Source organism: Sardina pilchardus, chromosome 18 (assembly GCF_963854185.1).
Source record: "Sardina pilchardus chromosome 18, fSarPil1.1, whole genome shotgun sequence".
NCBI lineage: Eukaryota > Metazoa > Chordata > Actinopteri > Clupeiformes > Clupeidae > Sardina > Sardina pilchardus.
In genome coordinates, this window is record NC_085011.1 from 4090850 (window position 1) to 4109267 (window position 18418).

Genomic DNA, 18418 nt, shown 5'->3' on the forward strand with positions numbered 1-18418 from the left:
CTTTTACAAGCAAATTGAAGACGGAAGTGGTCAAAGACTGCTACAAGGCGGGACTGTCGGGACTTCCCATCTGATAGGTAGTTCTAAAACGCAGAGAATAAATGGGCTCTAGTAAACGAAATGGCTAACATAAGTTGCAATAAACAGCTTAAGAAAATATGGATCGCTCTGAAGAGGCTTGATCAAAACGGTTAGTTTTGTCGCGTTTTATGAGCGCTTACCTTTTGTGTATTTTCATTTACTTTCAATTAATGATAGCCTATAAAAAAAAAACATAATTGTAGGCATTGGTTTGTTTACTGTTTGTGAGATTGCCATAGTAACGGCACATTTCAGAGATTTACTAGACATTTAAAGGCTTACATGGCATATAAATTATATATCCTAATTTTAATCATTATGATTGCCAGCACAAAAGAAGATCGATCGATTTTGAAAGTTACTTTGAAAGATCTTAGAGTGGAGCGCTATTCTTTGGTGACTATGCCCAGCTGTAATTGACAGCTCACCTCATGGCATGAAGTATCAAACCAAGTGAATGTTTCTCGTTTTGTTTTTCAGACGAAAGAGTAATTGCTTTAAGAGAAGTCAGTATAAACAAGGATGCAGAGGTGGCCACGGTTAAAGAAGTAATAATTATTTTCAATGCATCATTCTGTTTTGCCTCAGAATATCCTCTTCATCAATTCAGTTGGCTTAATGTGGAGTTTCTCTGTTTTCAGGTTATAACACATTCTTTTGGGCTGGCTTCACATGTCACGTTGAAGGTTTTGCTCTTGTTATTTTACTGTATGTGTGCAGGTTTAAATGGTATAAAATTGAATCGGAATTTGTTCAGGTTTTGTATATTTTGATGGACAGTAAAACATATAGACCTAATCTGGCTCATCCCATTTCAATATCCCACATTTTGTTGTAGATAAGAAATTGCCAAGGATCCTTAATTCCCTTAAACAACTCTCTACCTGGCAGCAGTAAACAAAGGCAAGTCTTTGAAGTCTATCCTCTCTTTTACATCACTTACCAATCTTGCCTTACATTTGAGTTACCTGCATTGAACTAATTTAGTACCATACATGTAATAATACATCTTATCAAGATGGTATGTAGTAAGATGTAGCAATACATCTTACCAAGCTGAAAACATCTTTGCTTATTTGATCCTTTAGGCCTCATGTTTTGGAAGTTGCTATGATCTTCCAGCACGGTCAGTTTAAATAAAGCAAGAACATTTAACCTAATGAAAGGTTTATCGCTACCTGTACTTATACAGTACTAAATTATTAACGTGAACCTGTTTTTTTGTTTTTCCCATAACCTGAAGTTACTCCGAGGCCCCGGGTTGTTGCCATGACTGTGATCCATAAAAGCTTGAAGTCAAGACTTCAGAGTGTTGTGAGGAGGGTAAGATTCCTCACTGATGGATAGGCCTACATTTGTTTCCCTTCACACTCACAATGTGTGCATCTGATACAAATGCATCAGCTCTAATTGTCCCTATGATCTAAATATCCACATGATCTACTGATGTAAATGTCCACGTGAGATAATCCAAGAAGATCTTGCGTCTTTCCTGATGTGATATAATACATATCCTACGCATTCATTCATTCATTCAACCTTTATTTATTCTCGGAGAGTCATTGAGGGTAGCCCTCATTTTCAATGAAGCCGAGATTACAGAAACAATGCATGGAGGAACAAGAGATGTTCAAATAAGATAATAATAAGAAAAATATACATTACATTATAGAGGAGGAAGGGGGGGGGGGGGGGGGGAAATAAATAAATAAATAAAAAACGCAATTGTCTTCATGCAGATCGAGCGCCTTGAAGAACTTCTTCCTCGGATTAAACTACAGCATCACGAAAAGATGAATAAGGTATCTTATTTTGTGTTCACTTCCTGTTGCCTTAGGATTTGTGTCATGAGTAGTCTGCAAAATTGACTTCCCACATACAAGGTTATGTTGATATGCTGTATATAGTTCATTTCTGAATCATATTTCCAGACACTCTAACGGGGGTATTTTTAAATCAATGTTATTGCAGAATTAAGTCATTTCAATCATTATCATCATCCTTCGATTTGACCAAAATAATACTTTTACTTAGGACATCGAATTGCTGAACCAAAAGTTGGTATTTCTTCATAAAAGAATGAAGGTAACAACCATGTCATAATTGTTTCAATACTGCAGTCTTAGCAAACATGTATCTAAGTTTTAACACATCCTATTCAGCACTTTCTGTATTCCCCATTGAGCTGTAGCAGACTATTAAGGCCTTTGTCATCTTTGGGCTGCAGGTGGCAGATTCACACGGCTGGAAAGGGAGACTCATCAGGCCGCCCCTGTGGTAGCCATGGCACCGGATGTGTTTACAGTTCATCCCTCAGGAGCTGCTATGAGCAGAGGCAAGGGCCCTTATCAGTGTTGTGATTGGGCATCAGAGCCATTGTGTTGTTGTGTTCTTGAGATGAATGCTGCCCAATCAGTGACCAATTAGAGTGTGTTCTTCTGCATTGCATCAAGAGAGAATAATGTATTGTATTGTATTTATTTATTTATTTGTGATGTTATACACATGATTCAGACATGTATACATTTTTCTTTAAGACTTACAGGTGAATTATGTATTAAAATGTGACATATTTGACTTTTTTTTTTTTTTTTTTTTTTAATCACTGTGTAAAAAGGGTGTAGATGTAATGATCAGATGTGAGTAATCAGCCTGATATGGTATTGAATCTGAACATCCAGATGCTACGTATTTTAAGCATAGGGTGATTTGGGCACGATAAATCTAACCCCTTAACATTGAAATGTGTATAATGTAAAAGATTAGATCTCTGATCTTATATAAGCAGCCTCATAGCACAGTGCAATACAGGTCATGCTCAGTTGATGTATAAACATTATTCTGTTTTTAAAACATACCGTCTTTCTTAACCAAGCCTTGCCAATCTTACGGACCTTTAAGAGTGAAGATCTTGTATTTAAGAAGACCATAAACAGGGATTAAAGCATATGCTACACACTTGATATGAAGCAAAACATTTACCTGACTGTGATCAGTGTATTCATATCTTGTCTAGTGAATAGTTTGTGGGTCAAAACAACAGTTACAAATACATTTTTTACTCTAGTATATTGTATGATCAATATTAATCACTAACCTGAAACTGGTGTGGTTGGAATAACAGAATACTTTTTTTGGGGAAGATGGCAAGACCCACTTTCCTTAGTCTTGAATTGTGCAAAAATGAAGCAAGCCAACCAAATAAGGACATAAAGAATGCTTACAATGTTAAACGATTAAAAACATGAGAAAATAATCAAATTGAATCAAAATGCATGTTTAATGGTCATATCATGTGACCCAACAATGTGTATTTAAACACTTCATATTTTATCCACCTGTAGTCCTCCTCGCTACACTTTACATTGTCCCTTGCTTTGGATGATTGAAAGGGAACTCTTGACGTAAATACAAGATTACTATCAATTCTGTGTCTAAGTACTGCTACAAATTTCACATTCAAAATGAACACTTTTGTCCAATAATAAGGCTATGTTGAAACAATTTTGTCAACATTGGTTTATTGATTCAGGGAAAACAATAAGGTCTCGGTTTGAGCAGGTGTTTTTATTTTCTCCTATGCAACTCACAACGATGCTGAAAAAGTACCAAAATATATATTCCAAAATACCTTGTATATAAACCTTACTGAAATGTGGATGTGGGGAGAACAGGAGAAGACGATGAACAGGAGCAATGCCTAAAGCTGCTTTCCCTGTGATGGGCTTTTTTTTCTCTTTTTAACCATTGCGGCCTTACCCCCTAAACAGAATCAGCTGATGTCCCTGGATTTGACGGGTATTTCACCAACTCTGCCTCTACGGTCTGAATTATAGCTACTGCTGGGTGCTGTGTGTTACATTTAGTGCATAACGCAAAAATGAAATTTGAACAACCCAGGTGACAAGGGTCATGGGTCGACAACCAAAAGCACAGGAATGTTGGGGTAAAACGCCTCACTAATGGAACTCCGGAATCCCTTTGTTTTGTTAATGGAAAAAGGGGGATGGGGTGAAGTCAAAATACCTGCAGTAAAAGATCCAACTTGGTAAAACAAGTCAACAAAATCTCATTTGTGACATTATTTAAAAAAACTCATCTGAACATAATACACTGGTGATTAGACACCAAAACTCACATTGATCCACAATAAAAGGCGAATAAACTTTATATGACAGGTACTGGAAAAAATCCTATATACATAAAACAAGGACATAAGATACCGGACGAGTACATTTAAGATTCCTAGGATTGACAAACTACTTGAATCATGTTTTCGTCACATCTTGGCTAGGTGGTTGCTTAGCGTATCCAAATATATTTGTGAACAAGTCAAAAACAGGGCATATAAGCAAAAAAATAAAATAAATTTACAAAAAGAAGAAAAAAAAATTGGCTGGTTTACCTTTAATGTTATTAGTCTGGGGTTAACTAAAATGACCTCCCTTCTCGTCAGACACTGTCTTTTGTTTTAAACGACATCTCATCCCAGGTTGTCCTCGAGTTCTGACATTCAGTCTCTTGGAGATTTCTTTCATTCAGTCTTGGACTTCTTGTTGTCATTGCCGTTCTTGTCTGCCTCCGTCTCCTCCGGCTTTCTCTTCTTGGTGGCTTCTGCCAGGTTCCCCCCGGCGTAGGGCACAAAGGTGACGATCATACAGGTCATGTTGTCGCAGCCGGTGCCATCGCCAGATGTGTCTGGAGCCAGGCAATGGTCAAGAAGCTTTTTTTTTGGTGGTGGGGGTGGGGGGGGGAAGAGACAAGACAGAGAAGCAGATTAGCCTCGCAAATCCAAGGAAAGACCCAACAAGCATGACGGAGACAAACTTGTACAAAGTGCACTGGAAGCGTCTTTTCTACCGATCAGGGCACCAAAACGCCTCTACGCATCCTACCTCTTCGACAATGGACGTCAGCGCCCGATGTTGGCCGTCTTTAGGCTTCATTCTCTCACCGATGTAGTCCACCACCTCCTGGCTGCTCATGACATTCCTGGGAAGAAAATGGCCATGGTCATTACAATGCATTGATCTATGAAACAAGGAGTGCCTGTTATTTGCAATGATGACGGGATCATTTGAATCAAGGCAAGAGGTGTGCGTCAGAGACAGAGACAATTGCCTGATATGGCACTCAATCTGAATATATGAATACCACCATTAATAAGCATGGGGTGTTCTGAGCATGGCAAATCTTGACATAGAAATGTTTTTTTTATAGTTCTACAATCTACATATACATGATGAACATCCAGCTTGATTCATCCTCATTGACTCCAACTAGATCGGCACGTAACTTGGGTGTCATAATTGATGACCAACTTACTTTCTCTGAGCATGTTGCCTCAATTGCAAAGTCATGTCGGTATACCGTGTACAACATTAGGAAGATCAGACCTTATCTGACACAAGATTCCACTCAGCTTCTTGTACAGGCAATGGTTATCTCCAAGCTGGACTACTGCAATTCCCTGTTAGCTGGCCTACCTGCTTGCGTATTAAGACCACTACAGTTGATTCAGAATGCTGCAGCACGACTGGTCTTCAATCAGCCAAAGAGGACACATGTAACCCCTCTCCTAGTTACTCTCCACTGGCTCCCTATAGTAGCCAGAATTAAATTTAAATCTCTCACTCTGGCCTATAGGACACTGACTGGATCTGCTCCTAGCTACTTCAGTTCTTTGATCAAGATGTACATTCCCAACCGCCCATTGCGATCTTCTGAGGAGCGTCTGTTATGTCGACAAACCATTCATGCTAGGTCAAACTGTAGATCCTATTCTTCAGTGGTTCCGTGTTGGTGGAATGAGTTGCCCAGTGCTCTCCGTTCCAGCAACAGTTTTGGATCTTTCAAGAGGGGTCTTAAGGCATATTTGTTTAATATGCACTTAGTCTTTTCAGCGTTTGTTATGTGTTATGGTTTGTATAATAGTATTGTTTTGTTATAATTTGTCCATTGTTAGAATTTGACATTTATTCTGCTATTGTCCTTAAATTTAGCCTTACCATGCTATAGTTATTGTTATTATATAATTAACTGAGTGACTTATTTGATTGCTATTCTCATTTCATTGTTTTATTTCTCATTAGGTTAGTGCTTAATTGATTGTTTTATTGATAATATTGCTATTCTCCCTTTTTGTAATTGTTCACTGTTATTTAATTTGTATTGTTATTTATTTGTATGTCGCTTTGGACAAAGGCGTCTGCTAAATAACCATAACCATAACCATAACCATAACCATAACCATAACCATAACCATGTGGAATAAGTATGGTGGATAATTTGAATCAAGGGAAGAAGTTCGCTCCAGTATAACTGGTTCATTCATTCTCTCACTCTCCACCTCAACTGGTGTGTGGAAAATGTTCAGGAGCACAAGAGCTGCCATGCATCACCCAGATGGGTGCTACACATTGGTGCTGGTTAGTGAGGTCCCCCCTTGACTGTGAAGCGCTTTGGGTGCCTTTGTAAAAGTGCTTAATAAATGCACGCTGTCGCTACAGACACACATAAAGACAGACATAAAGACACACATACAGACAGACATACAGACACACAAAGACAGACAGAAAGATTGAGGGGCGTACCAGATTCCGTCACATGCGAGCACCATGAAGTCATGCTCCTCGTTGAGAGTTAGAACCTTCACGTCTGGCAGGGCTGAGATCATCTGCTCTTCAGGAGGAAGATTCTTGTTCCTCTTGTAGAAATGATCGCCTGCATTGTAGAGACAGGAATGGGGGGGATTTCAGTGGGGGGATTCCTCTGTCTCAAAAGTACCTCTGCAAGTGGGAATAAACTCTCAGCTTCTCAGTTTCACAGCTGGAGGAGCTGTGGTTTCCCTTTTGATTTAACATTTGGGAAGGTGACTTGCTTTAATCTTGGCATCAACAAGTACACTTTGGGAATAATGGAAAACAGTGCTGGACATTCTTCAATATCCGAGCACTCAAACAGTGCTCTGGAAATGAACTATTCCAGCAGCTGAAACCATTTCACAAAATAGAAAATAAAAAAAAGCTGTCAAGTACTAAAAATGTAAATAAGTAAACATTCATAAAATTATATATCCTTTACCGATGGCTCTGGAGAGGTTGAGTCCGCCATTGACCCGACCATCCATGGTCACTTTGCCTCCAGCATTCTTTATTCTGGCCAGCTCCACTTCATCTTCTGGCTTGTGGTCATAAGACATGTCAATGGCCTTCCCCTTCTCGGACACAACGCAGCGGGAGTCTCCTGCATTGGCCACAATTAACTGCTTCCCACGGATAAGTGCAACAACTGCTGTGGTACCACTGTCGGAACCAGGCTAAGGGAATCAGAAGAGAACCACATTATCAGGACACATGGGACTGACATCCATAGCTATGCTGATAACCAGCTTAACATGTTGCTCACTTATCTAACTCTAGGGGAGACGGCGAATAGCCCAATTTTATAAAGTGGTGGCATGTTCCTTTAAGTGCTGTTTTTAAGCACCTTGTATTGCTGTTTGCAAGAAAAGCGCGATATAAATAAAACTGAAATGAATTAACCAGTGCAGAGGCGTCCTCACCGGTCTACTTAAAATGCACTTGTAGTTCTTTCATTCTGTGCTTCATAATACAAAACCATGTAAGATTAGCAGTTTGTTTTGCTGGTAGTTTGTTTCAGACAGGAATCAAATCATTACCTCCTCTTTTCCATCCATGCCAGGTAAGCACATCTCCTCATCCTCATCTTCAGAATCTTCTTCTTCCAGTTCCTCTGTGTCGTCATCTTCATCATTTTCACTGCTGTATTCTCCTTCATCTTCCTCACTGCAATCCTATGGGGTAAAAAGTTGATTATTTAAAAAGGTATTCTTTCCTCATTACCCATAATGAGACACAGGAATCTGCCCTTACCTCTTCGTCGCTGCCCTCCTCCTCCTCCTCACCGTCTTCTGACTCCTCGCTGTCCTCAAAGAACTTGGACTTGGTACTTCCCGGTGGCAGAGCAGCCGAGGCAGAGCAGGAAGGACCAGCATCCCCTGTTGATCCCGCGCCTCCCTCCTCTTTGCCAGCCTTCTCCCCACTGGACCCGGAGCTGGACCCAGAGCCAGAGCCAGAGCCGGACCCAGAACCCGAGCTCCCCGAGTCCCCTGCGGCCGCTGCCGCTCTCCTGCAGGCTCGGATTTTGGACCCCCCCGCTGTTGCGAGCGCTGCCTTGGCCTTCCCGTTGCTGTCCGCCCCGGCTGCTGTGCTCTCCACTTCCCCGTTGACGCCCTTCTCGGTGCCATCGGACTCCTTGGCGGCTTCGCTGGCCAACTTCTTGGCGTGCTTGGCGGCGGTGAGGTCCTGGCCGTAGCGGATGAGCAGCTCCTCGATGGTCATGGTGGCCTCCTCATGGAGGAGAGCTGCCTCTTCTTTGTCCACTGATGAGGAGAAAAGCAGAGGACCGTGTGAAGTTAATACCCCAGTGTTCATGAAGTACAACAGTACATGCCCTCTAATTCTACCTTATTAAGGACAGCCTCGTTGCTCCAAAAATGTGCATGTATGATGGTAACCAGTTAATATCAGGTTATGTTTTGTTTTGCCGTTCTTAGCTTTGTGTAAGGCTGTATCAGTGATGTTTCTTGTGAAAGGCAGTATCAGTGATGTTTTTTTAAGGGAAAAGAAGGCTAGTTTAGTTTGGCTTTAAGCCAGAATTCCAAAACAAAAGAAACACATAAAAACAAAACATGCTCAAAATAGTACTATCTGTCAGGAAAGTTACAGTTTTGTTGAATTTGGGGATTTACATCACAAAACCCACTCACCATCATCCTCATCTGCCACCTTTTCATTGGCTGCTTCTTCCTGTGGACGGCCGGCGATCTGAACGAGTTCCTTGATCACTTCCTCTGTTGTGATCCTCCCATCTATGGCTAAATAGGCCTCCTCTAAAGCCTGTGGAGTGTGAGCAAGCCCGTTAATACTGCCAGCTTCATACATGCAAATACACAAGAGGCCACTAAGTGGGAAAAGCTGTTTGTTTGAATCATTCAACATAATTCTACAAAACTGTATACATGTGATCATATGTAAACACTGTTATCAGTATAGCTAAGTGTGAGACAATCGGTTTACCTTTTGCAGTTTGCCATCTTTGTATGTCTTTTGTTCCTTAATTATGTCTGGTAAGTACTTGGAACAATACAAGGCAACTTCCTCACCTAAGGAGAGATCAATTTAGTATCCAATATAATATTTGCATGGTTAGGCACGGGCAATAACCCAACCATTTCATAGGCTGTATGCAGTTACAGGGTTTTCCATCAAGTTGGATAGACCATTTTGAACATTTGAGTGGGTGATAGATTCTACTGTTGCAAGACACAACCCTAAACGGCATACCTCCATGTCCATCATAGACCGCAAACATTGCGGTTTCTTCATCCAGTTCTGGAATGCAATTGTGGGCATCCTGTAGGATAGAAACACACCTTTACAAACCCTATAGTGTCTCCTTTCAGCTGACTTATACTGTGCACCGTACACTCTCGGTTACTGCTTCACCATAGATTTGTTGGAACACTTTTTTTTTCAAAAAGAAACAAATATGTTTCATATTTCCAAAACTTTACGAAACGATGTATTACTTAGCACAGTGGGGGGTTGCTAGTAATGGATAGAAACATGTTTGAATATCTGGCTATAGTTTGCTATAGTGGCCTCTTTGGAGGCACTTGAGTTAATATCAGGTTAGCATGTGTACTGAAATCAAACTTCAATGTTAACTATGCAACTTTCAACAATGAAATGGATCGACAAACTTTCCCACCAGTCTTATGCAGTCCTTGGCCAAGGCGGGCAGAGCACAAAGCTACAAGGCTACAACGACTGCGTGAGATATCAATCCAGTTAGCATTAGCTGCACATATCTGCGACATGTTTTTACCGCCATAGCAAGCAAGGCCATCATGCAACTCTGAAGTCAAAACTCTTAACAAAGGATTCTTACCTCCATAGAAATGCGCCATCCTTGCATGGCTGAAAATCCGTAGCTCATGCTGTCGTTTCCTCCATTGGCACTTGTTTTAACAGTATTAGGCTGCGACAAGTAAGCCCCCATGATGAAACAGTAACTTTATAACTGTGTGGGTAGCAATATGGTAATCTGAATCAGTTAAAGCAAAAGAGACGTGGAACTCTTTTGTATGATAAAGGTGGTTGAAAGAGTGAGCCAGGTAGCTAGTCCTGTTGAAGAACACTTTCAATCATTTCAATGAAGAGTGCCCCGTTGAACAAGCTATGAAGCTAGCCGGTGTAATTGCTAGCTCGCTAGCTAGCTAGCTATCTAACACAAGTGGAGGTAGTCTTGAGTTTCTTGCAAACAGTGGATTCAAGATTAGCAATAACGAACGCATCGAAGATCAAGTAGCAACTGAATCACACAGGACTTCCAAATAATCCCTTTTTGAGGTAAAATCAACTTTGGCTATTACTCAAAATAAAGAAAAATGTCAGCACGTGTAATTGCCAACATAATCAACAGACCCTCAAAAGAACCGGAGAGACATACCGGAAGAGGAAATGCGTCAACCACTCAGAGCGCAGAGGATGATAGTTTTGGCGTGATCTTGTGATGTTACATTTTGACAACATCTCGGGTTTTATACATATCCTCCTCCAATTCAGCTTAGCTTCAGCTATTTCTAAATACATGCATGTATATCGACTAAAACACCACTTATTATTTCATATGACAAGGTTTTAACGGCCGCTGTTTCTTAATCTGATGCAGTTAAGTGTTGTACCATTTCCACAGTATCATGGCACATAATTTATTCCATTATGTTCACGCTTTCTAGATAGATAGATAGATAGATACTTTATTGATCCCCAAGGGGAAATTCAAGATTCAAGAAAATTCAATTTCTCAAAGCATTCGTGATGATGCATAATGTAGTTTTTTTTTTTTTTTTTAAACAATGAGTTGGTTCCCACTTCCACTGTGGGGAACTCGCCTTGTCCATAAACAGCAAACAAGTAAAGACGTATTTTGATTTTGAACCGAACACCCTTGAACATGCCATAGACGGCATGGAACATGCCCACTTCAGAGTTTCCGGCCATGTGATGCAACATGGCGCTCTCCAGTAGCCACAATCTGTCAATGCCGCTCATGTCATAAGAATTTTCACAGTCTCTGGTTTAAATATGAAATATTTACTCAGTCTTGGGCCCTCGTTGGTCCGGTTCAGTGTACGTTGTTGTCGTCATCAAAGTGTTTGGAGCAGTCACGGAACTACACGGAAAGTTGGAGTGGATTTAGGGGAAAGGTAGGCAGCAAAATCTTTGTCATGCTGCTAACATCTCCAGCTCTCACATCGACTTGTAAAATGTGTAATCTTTACATTTGATCAGTAAAATTATAAGCTGACCTTCAGTTTGCGAACTTTATCACAGATTCTTTTTTGTGTTCCGTTCTATTGTATGCCGCTTTTTATTGCATTTCTGCGCCTTCTACTGCACATGTTTAACACACCTACTTTTCCTCTCACCTATGAAGAAAGCTTGAGATATCTACGGGAAAGCTTGCTAGATTTGCGGATGGGTCGGCAGTCGTAAAGGTAAAATAAGCACTCCAACGCTGAATAACTTGCCATTCATTCTACACCAGAAAGTCATTCTCACAATGTTGAATTTAGGGATGTGTATCGTCCCAATTATGTCATTTCTATTTCGATTCTGCTTGTCGATTTCTCAATTAAATTCCAAAATGTATCTTTATTATAGGTATATTGTGCACTAAGCCTTAACTGAACATTGAACGTGTATATTTATTTTCAAGTATTTTCAAGTATATTTTGCTGTTGTTGTTGTTGATCATCCTGTTTACATTATATGTTGTGTGTGGTGTCTTAAGCTGGGACCTTGAATTTCCACTCGGGGATCAATAAAGTATCTATCTATCTATCTATCTATCTATGCACAGACAGGCCTTTATAATCCATACAGAACAATCTTGGACAGCTTATAATAACTGCAAGACCTTGTTGTTTTGGGGATTCCAAATGGCTTCTTATCTATTTTACTCAATTCAGGATTTTGGTTACCAACGCTAATCTGAACTGTTTTTCTCCCTTACCCAAGCTTGGGGAGACCTCTGTCATGGTCACTGCTGTCAGCAAAATGAAACCCTCTCCCTCTCAGTTCATGCCACTTGTTGTAAGTATACATCAACATAGGAGGATTCTTGTATATATTTACATTTTAGTGTGCTAACATATTTCAAGACACTGTGGAACCTTCATAATTGTATTTGGACATATGTAGTTGGTTGCTCCATGAGCTTTGTACTTGTGTAAACCAATTTGCTGCTGATTACCAGGTGGATTACAGACAGAAGGCTGCTGCAGCTGGAAGAATACCAACCAATTACCTTCGTCGAGAGTTGGGTACTACAGATCATGAAATTCTGACCAGTAGACTCATTGGTAAGATTCATATCCTTTTTAACAGCCACTTAAAAGCCCAAACAGTCACTTTCACATACATTATCTTTTTTGTATTGAAAGCCTTTAAGGGCAGTGTTTGAACTCTCCTTTTCCCTCAGATCGGTCAATAAGGCCCCTCTTCCCTGCAGGATATTTTTATGATACACAAGTAAGTGATATCAACATCTAAAAAAATCATATTGTTTTGACTTCATTTGAGTTGAGCTGTCATTTAATCAAGCACATGCTGATTCCTGTTTTATATATTCCAGGTTCTTTGTAATCTGTTGGCTGTTGACGGAGTTAATAATCCAGATGTGCTTGCCATCAATGCGGGTGAGCTTGAGGAGTCGAATTTTCAGATAGCAAAATAATACTTTCTTGCTGGAAGGCACTTCTCACATGGGTTGTTTGTTTCCAACAGCATCTGCTGCTCTGGCCTTGTCAGACATTCCATGGAATGGACCAATAGGTATGTAAAGGGTGCATGCGCTGGCTGATTGTTCTGTGTCAGTGAATACATAAATACAATCAGACATACATTCTGTCTAAGCCAGGCGTGTGTGTAATGTTCATTTTAAGGTGCTGTCAGGATGGGTCTGGTTGATGGGGAGTTTATTGTGAACCCCACAAGGAAACAAATGTCCGAAAGCACTCTGGACCTGATTGTGGCAGGAGCATTACACAGTCAAGTAGGTATGTCTCGCCCATGTCTCTTTATGCAACTAAACCATTGTAAATGGGATATTGGCACATTATCATAAGCCACACAGGTCCACTCACTTTTGGTATCTTTCGTTAGTGATGATGGAGGCCTCTGGAGACAACGTTCTTCAGCAGGATTTCTGTCACGCTATCAAGGTTGGGGTCAAGCACATCCAGCAGATCGTTCTGGGTATTCAGCAGCTGGTCAGAGAGCAGAAAGTGGTCAAACGAACACCTCAAAAACTGTTCGTTGCCCCTCCAGAAATTGTGGATTTCGTACGCAGGCAAGACCATGTCTTCATTCCTTGAATTACATTTTTGTGAGATATTACCAGTGCTATCTCCTGCAAAGGTGACATACACTGCAGACTTGATGAATTGAACTTACCTTTGTGACAATTTGTTTTACAGACAGGCTAGTGAAAAGATCTATGCCGTTTTCACAGACTACACCCATGATAAAGTAAGCATACTTTACCATATTAAGTCTCTTGTATGTAAAGATTCAATTTCACTCTCATATTAAGACCTATGTTCTCCTCAGATTTCCCGAGATGAGGCTATAAACAAGATAAGATTGGAGACTGAGGAGCAAACTAGGGGTAAAGACCTGATGAAGCATTGCTCAGAATTTCTCTATTTCCCAGAGCCCTTGTATGTAAACTGTATCATGTATATAACTTTCCTATGAGTTTCTATAACTTTCCTATGAATGTCTCTTTAGAAAAGTATCCTCAGGCAGATTCTTTTGAAGTTATTGAGTCATTCAATGCGGTTTCAAAGGAAGTTTTTCGAAACCTAGTGCTCAACGAGTATAAAAGGTAAGCTTCTGATAGACTTGGGTTAACATCTGTGCCACACACATCTTTTCTTCTACAGGCATATCAGAGTTACAGTATGTAATAGTTTTTAACAGATATTTTTATGTGTGGTCTAGATGTGATGGTAGAAGTTTGACTGGACTGAGGGATATTTCTTGTGAAGTGGACATTTTCAAGCCTTTACACGGCTCTGCACTTTTTCAAAGAGGACAAACCCAGGTATAACTGATTTCTCTTTGATGAATTTACCTGTGAATAAAGAATAGATAACATACTAACCAGCATGTTTCCACTTCTTATTTTCTAACTGTGCATTTGGTTCGTACCATAGGTCCTTTGCACTGTTACTTTTGACTCCCTTGAATCCAGTGTCAAAACAGACATAATTACCACAGCTTTAAGGTAAGACCGTTAATAATGATATTTGAAATAATAATATAGCCAAATAATTTAATTTGTGTGAAAATTGACAAATTCTTCATAACATTCTTTCCCTCATTTCTTCTTTTCTAACAGTGGCATTAAAGACAAGAATTTCATGCTTCACTATGAGGTAAGTGGCATTAACAGAACTATCTATGTACCCACAATTTAAAGTATACTGTGACCTTAATGTGAATGAACTAGAATAATCTGTTTTTTTTAATAATAATAATAAATTTGTGTCTTTCAGTTCCCACCATATGCAACAAATGAGATTGGAAAGATGGGCGGTATGAACAGAAGAGAGCTGGGCCACGGTCAGTGTTTGTTGTTGCTCATGAGCAATGAGCCAAGTATCGTAGCAGGATTCCTAATGATGTTGTTTTTTTGTGATCCCAAAGGAGCGCTAGCGGAGAAATCCTTGAGAGCCATCATCCCCAAAGACTTCCCCTTCACAATTCGTGTCACATCAGAAGTCCTGGAATCCAATGGTTTGTCTCCTTATCTTTGTTATTAAGCACCTATTTATGAATGATTAGTGGTTTTCTCCAAGGCTGAGCACTATGTCTTCTCCAGGATCTTCATCCATGGCATCTGCTTGTGGAGGCAGTTTGGCTCTGATGGATGCTGGTATGTATTGTGAAGATCCCATATATGGCTCTAAAAAATGTGTCAAAGGAATTAATCCAGACATATCTCCGACTTTACTAACCCTTATCTGTTTTGGGTTTAGGCGTGCCAATATCATCACCAGTGGCTGGTGTGGCGATTGGCTTGATATCCAAGCCTGATCCTGAGAAACCGTCTGAAATTCAGGATTATAGGTTATTGACAGATATTCTGGTATGATTGTCACCTCACACCCAACCCTCACCCTAATATAAATTATGGGAAAACTGCAGTGTCTAAAATTTAACTTAAAGGGGAATTCCGTCCATTTTTCATATAAATCTCTGTTTCTCAAGGTCACCGACTACTGTCGATAGAAAAAAAAAAAAAACGAATCGGTTTTACCCAGCTTAAGTTGCTTCAGCCAGCAGCTAAAGGCAGTTTCAGTGCTACACCCTGGGGGCATGTTCCTGAGCCCTCATGTTCATGCCCCCAAAGTATAGTGCTGGAGCTGCCTGGCTGCTTTAGCAGCAGCAACACAAGATAGGTCAAACCGATTGCTGCAGCCAACAGCTAAAGTAGTCAGGTAGCTACAGCGCCACATACTCGGGACATGTTCATGAGCCCCAGTGGTCATTCCCCCAGAGTACCACTGTGGCTGCCTGGCCGCGGGAACTCTAGCTAGGTAAAATGTATGTTTTTTTCCCGTACCAACAGTACTGGGTGACCTCAAGAAACGAAGAACTATGTGGAAATCGCTAGAATTCCCCTTTAAGCTAATAATGATAAATGATGCGGCGCAATCCATTCGCCAGTTTAATACCATGAATACCAAAATCCTAAGCACAGACATTGGTGGGTCTGCTCAGTGCTCCACATGCCACACACATACTGTAGCTTCAGTTCATTGAAACTTCACACATTAAAGTGGCTTTACACTGTGCCAATTACTTCAATTAAGGACCAACATGTTATAGATGCTGATTTTGGAAGTTGATATATGTTTTTTTTTTTTAAATATGTATATTATATATATCATTTGTTTATTTATTTATTTCAAAATAGGGAATTGAGGATTACATTGGTGATATGGACTTCAAACTGTCAGGGACGAATAAAGGCATCAATGCCTTACAGGTACAAGTACCAGGATATTATGTCCTCTTGGGTTCAGTTTTATGTACTTTTTTTCTTTTTTTTAGAAAAAGCTTTTGGGCTATTCTTCAATAACATGTCCTCTCTTCTCAGGCTGATATCAAGATTCCTGGACTGCCACTGAAAATTGTAATGGAGGCCATTCAGCAGGGGACAGGTAAAGCTAAATAATGTAGAGGGGAAAATAAACATTTTCAGCAACCTATGTGGTGTATTGACAAAGGCCTCTCTTGTCCTCATACCATTGATTTTTGTGTTTTGTCAGTGGCCAGAAGGGAGATTTTGCACATCATGAACCAGACTATTGCTAAGCCAAATCCCACCAGGAAGGAAAATGGACCTGTTGTTGGTATGATATTTACAGTTTAGGTGATGTTTTGATATTTCAGTCTTTGCTTTCATCTAAAGAAATATATGCCTTTTTTGTGTTTGTAGAAAATGTCCGTGTGCCTGTCTCAAAGAGAGCCCGCTTTGTGGGACCAGGTGGCTACAACTTGCGTCGGATTCAAGCACAGACAGGTTATTTCCGTTCAATTCATGAGTCCAAAACTAGTCTTAGATTTGTTAAGCCTACCTTACATTGGCAGACTTTGACAAGATTTGGGAAAGATTATTGAAAGACTGTAGTCTTTTGAGTAAAGCTTGAATGAGGGGCATTAGTTAAAAGACTACAAACTTTCAAAGATCTTTCCCAAATCTTGTCAAAGTCTATCAGTGTAAGTAAGGTAGGCTTTAGTTACATGTTAACTTTAGTTAAGACTTGGTTGTAGAGCAAATATGTGGGCAAATTTAAAGGAGATCTCTATTCTGCCCAATAGGTGTCACAATAAGTCAAGTAGATGAGGAGACTTTCTCTGTGTTTGCGCCAACACCTGGCGCCATGAGCGAAGCCCAGGAGTTCATCACAGAGATTTGCAAGGATGATGTAAGAGTCTGCTTTTTTGTGTTTTTGCTCATTGTTGGTGATTCCTGTGTGTGAGATTGTGTGGCAAGTTTTCTTATGTGTCTGCTGTCTCATTATGTGCACAGCAAGAATACCAACTTGAATTTGGTGCCATTTACACAGCAACCATCACTGAAATGAGGTAAACTGTCTAAATCATATTTTTTTTTAAATCTATATTGCTTTGAGTAGTTCATGTTATGTATTTATTTATTCTTTATGTGATTTGATTTAGTGAAGGCAGGTAAAATAATTATTGCTCATCTCCTCACCTACAGGGATAGTGGAGTTATGGTCAAGCTTTATCCCAATATGAGCCCCGTGCTTCTGCATAACTCTCAGTTGGACCATAAGCGGGTTAGTATGAGTCTAACCTGTTTTGAATGCACAAGTGATGATGAGTTACTATCAGATAATAAAAGATATTCCTGATCAATTTCAGATTCAACATCCCAGTGCCCTTGGTTTTGAAGTTGGACAGCAGATCCAAGTAAGTGCTTTGCAGAGTCAAAATTGGGTTTTTGAAGAGTATTTAATATCTGAGTGTAGATGCTTAGCTGGTAGACCAGATCATTTCTTTGCAAATGCTATATCTAAATGGTTTCCTCTGACAGGTTAAATTCTTTGGACGTGACCCAACAGATGGCAGGATGAGACTTTCTCGGAAGGTGCTTCACTCCCCTACATCATCAGTGGTGAGAACACTGAACGACAAACACAGCATCACCATGGGGACAGGCAATGATCAAACTTCAAGTGTCCCCTGATAGGACATACATTGTACTGGAGTATGTTTCAAAGTTGTTTCTATTGTGTGTGACTTTTCTATATAAATGTATTGATGAATCACAAGTGTAAATAAACATAACAGTGGCCAACTGTTCCTTTTCATCTCTTTTTAAATGGGCTTCATTTCATTATATTATGGTTGCAATCAAAGATCCGCTTTAACCCTGTCTGATGCAATACAGTGACTTTTTATTTTTTTTATTTTATCCATTTTGTTTTAATATGAACATTTGTAACAAACCATTCAGCCACGTATACATTTTTATGAAAATGTGAAATAGTGTAACGGCCACCCTCCTCCCAGTGCTTAGAGTACAGTTTGTATTTTCTCATTTGTAAATTTGTAATTTCATTATGCCTAGGCGTTTTGTACGCTATTGACTTTCGGCTTCCGTAGCCCCTCGGAGGAGACCCCGCGGCGGTAAACGCTTTGATTGA

General features: G+C 40.0%; 3 protein-coding genes across 3 annotated transcripts; 2 read left to right on the forward strand and 1 right to left on the reverse strand.

Moving 5' to 3' along the window:
• The first annotated feature begins 30 nt into the window (after window positions 1-30).
• si:zfos-1056e6.1 (uncharacterized protein LOC107988029 homolog) lies at window positions 31-2618 on the forward strand. The gene is made up of 9 exons (XM_062520213.1): window positions 31-190; window positions 562-629; window positions 723-767; window positions 920-984; window positions 1170-1207; window positions 1325-1404; window positions 1821-1883; window positions 2116-2166; window positions 2309-2618. The coding sequence occupies exons 1-9, from the start codon at window positions 121-123 to the stop codon at window positions 2360-2362; spliced, it is 534 nt and encodes a 177-aa protein (XP_062376197.1). The 5' UTR covers window positions 31-120; the 3' UTR covers window positions 2363-2618.
• A 967-nt stretch (window positions 2619-3585) lies between these two features.
• On the reverse strand, window positions 3586-10613 carry ppm1g (protein phosphatase, Mg2+/Mn2+ dependent, 1G). Its single transcript, XM_062520212.1, has 10 exons — window positions 10057-10613; window positions 9450-9519; window positions 9183-9268; window positions 8873-9002; window positions 7977-8485; window positions 7763-7897; window positions 7165-7399; window positions 6675-6804; window positions 4977-5073; window positions 3586-4804 (listed from the first exon to the last, which is right to left on the reverse strand). The coding sequence occupies exons 1-10, from the start codon at window positions 10165-10167 to the stop codon at window positions 4616-4618; spliced, it is 1692 nt and encodes a 563-aa protein (XP_062376196.1). The 5' UTR covers window positions 10168-10613; the 3' UTR covers window positions 3586-4615.
• A 574-nt stretch (window positions 10614-11187) lies between these two features.
• LOC134064491 (polyribonucleotide nucleotidyltransferase 1, mitochondrial) lies at window positions 11188-18080 on the forward strand. The gene is made up of 28 exons (XM_062520418.1): window positions 11188-11377; window positions 11608-11668; window positions 12192-12266; window positions 12430-12535; window positions 12655-12704; window positions 12808-12871; window positions 12960-13007; window positions 13118-13231; window positions 13338-13524; window positions 13652-13703; window positions 13785-13842; window positions 13965-14061; window positions 14178-14280; window positions 14393-14463; window positions 14578-14614; window positions 14735-14801; window positions 14886-14975; window positions 15061-15114; window positions 15218-15327; window positions 16159-16230; window positions 16342-16405; window positions 16514-16597; window positions 16684-16767; window positions 17067-17173; window positions 17278-17333; window positions 17470-17548; window positions 17634-17681; window positions 17806-18080. The coding sequence occupies exons 1-28, from the start codon at window positions 11256-11258 to the stop codon at window positions 17956-17958; spliced, it is 2313 nt and encodes a 770-aa protein (XP_062376402.1). The 5' UTR covers window positions 11188-11255; the 3' UTR covers window positions 17959-18080.
• The last annotated feature ends 338 nt before the right edge of the window (window positions 18081-18418 follow it).

Bases quoted from the DNA above. Each gene is read 5' to 3' on its own strand.
- ppm1g (XM_062520212.1), bottom strand. From the start codon at position 10,167: ATGGGGGCTTACTTGTCGCAGCCTAATACTGTTAAAACAAGTGCCAAT. The intron at 9,520-10,056 runs GTAAGAATCCTT...TCTATCCTACAG, and splicing joins GATGGCGCATTTCTATGGAG to GATGCCCACAATTGCATTCC. The intron at 9,269-9,449 runs GTATGCCGTTTA...ATCTCTCCTTAG, and splicing joins GGTCTATGATGGACATGGAG to GTGAGGAAGTTGCCTTGTAT.
- LOC134064491 (XM_062520418.1), top strand. From the start codon at position 11,256: ATGAAATATTTACTCAGTCTTGGGCCCTCGTTGGTCCGGTTCAGTGTA. The intron at 13,704-13,784 runs GTAAGCATACTT...TGTTCTCCTCAG, and splicing joins CAGACTACACCCATGATAAA to ATTTCCCGAGATGAGGCTAT. The intron at 15,328-16,158 runs GTATGATTGTCA...ATTTCAAAATAG, and splicing joins GGTTATTGACAGATATTCTG to GGAATTGAGGATTACATTGG.
- si:zfos-1056e6.1 (XM_062520213.1), top strand. From the start codon at position 121: ATGGCTAACATAAGTTGCAATAAACAGCTTAAGAAAATATGGATCGCT. The intron at 1,405-1,820 runs GTAAGATTCCTC...GTCTTCATGCAG, and splicing joins TTCAGAGTGTTGTGAGGAGG to ATCGAGCGCCTTGAAGAACT. The intron at 1,884-2,115 runs GTATCTTATTTT...ACTTTTACTTAG, and splicing joins ATCACGAAAAGATGAATAAG to GACATCGAATTGCTGAACCA.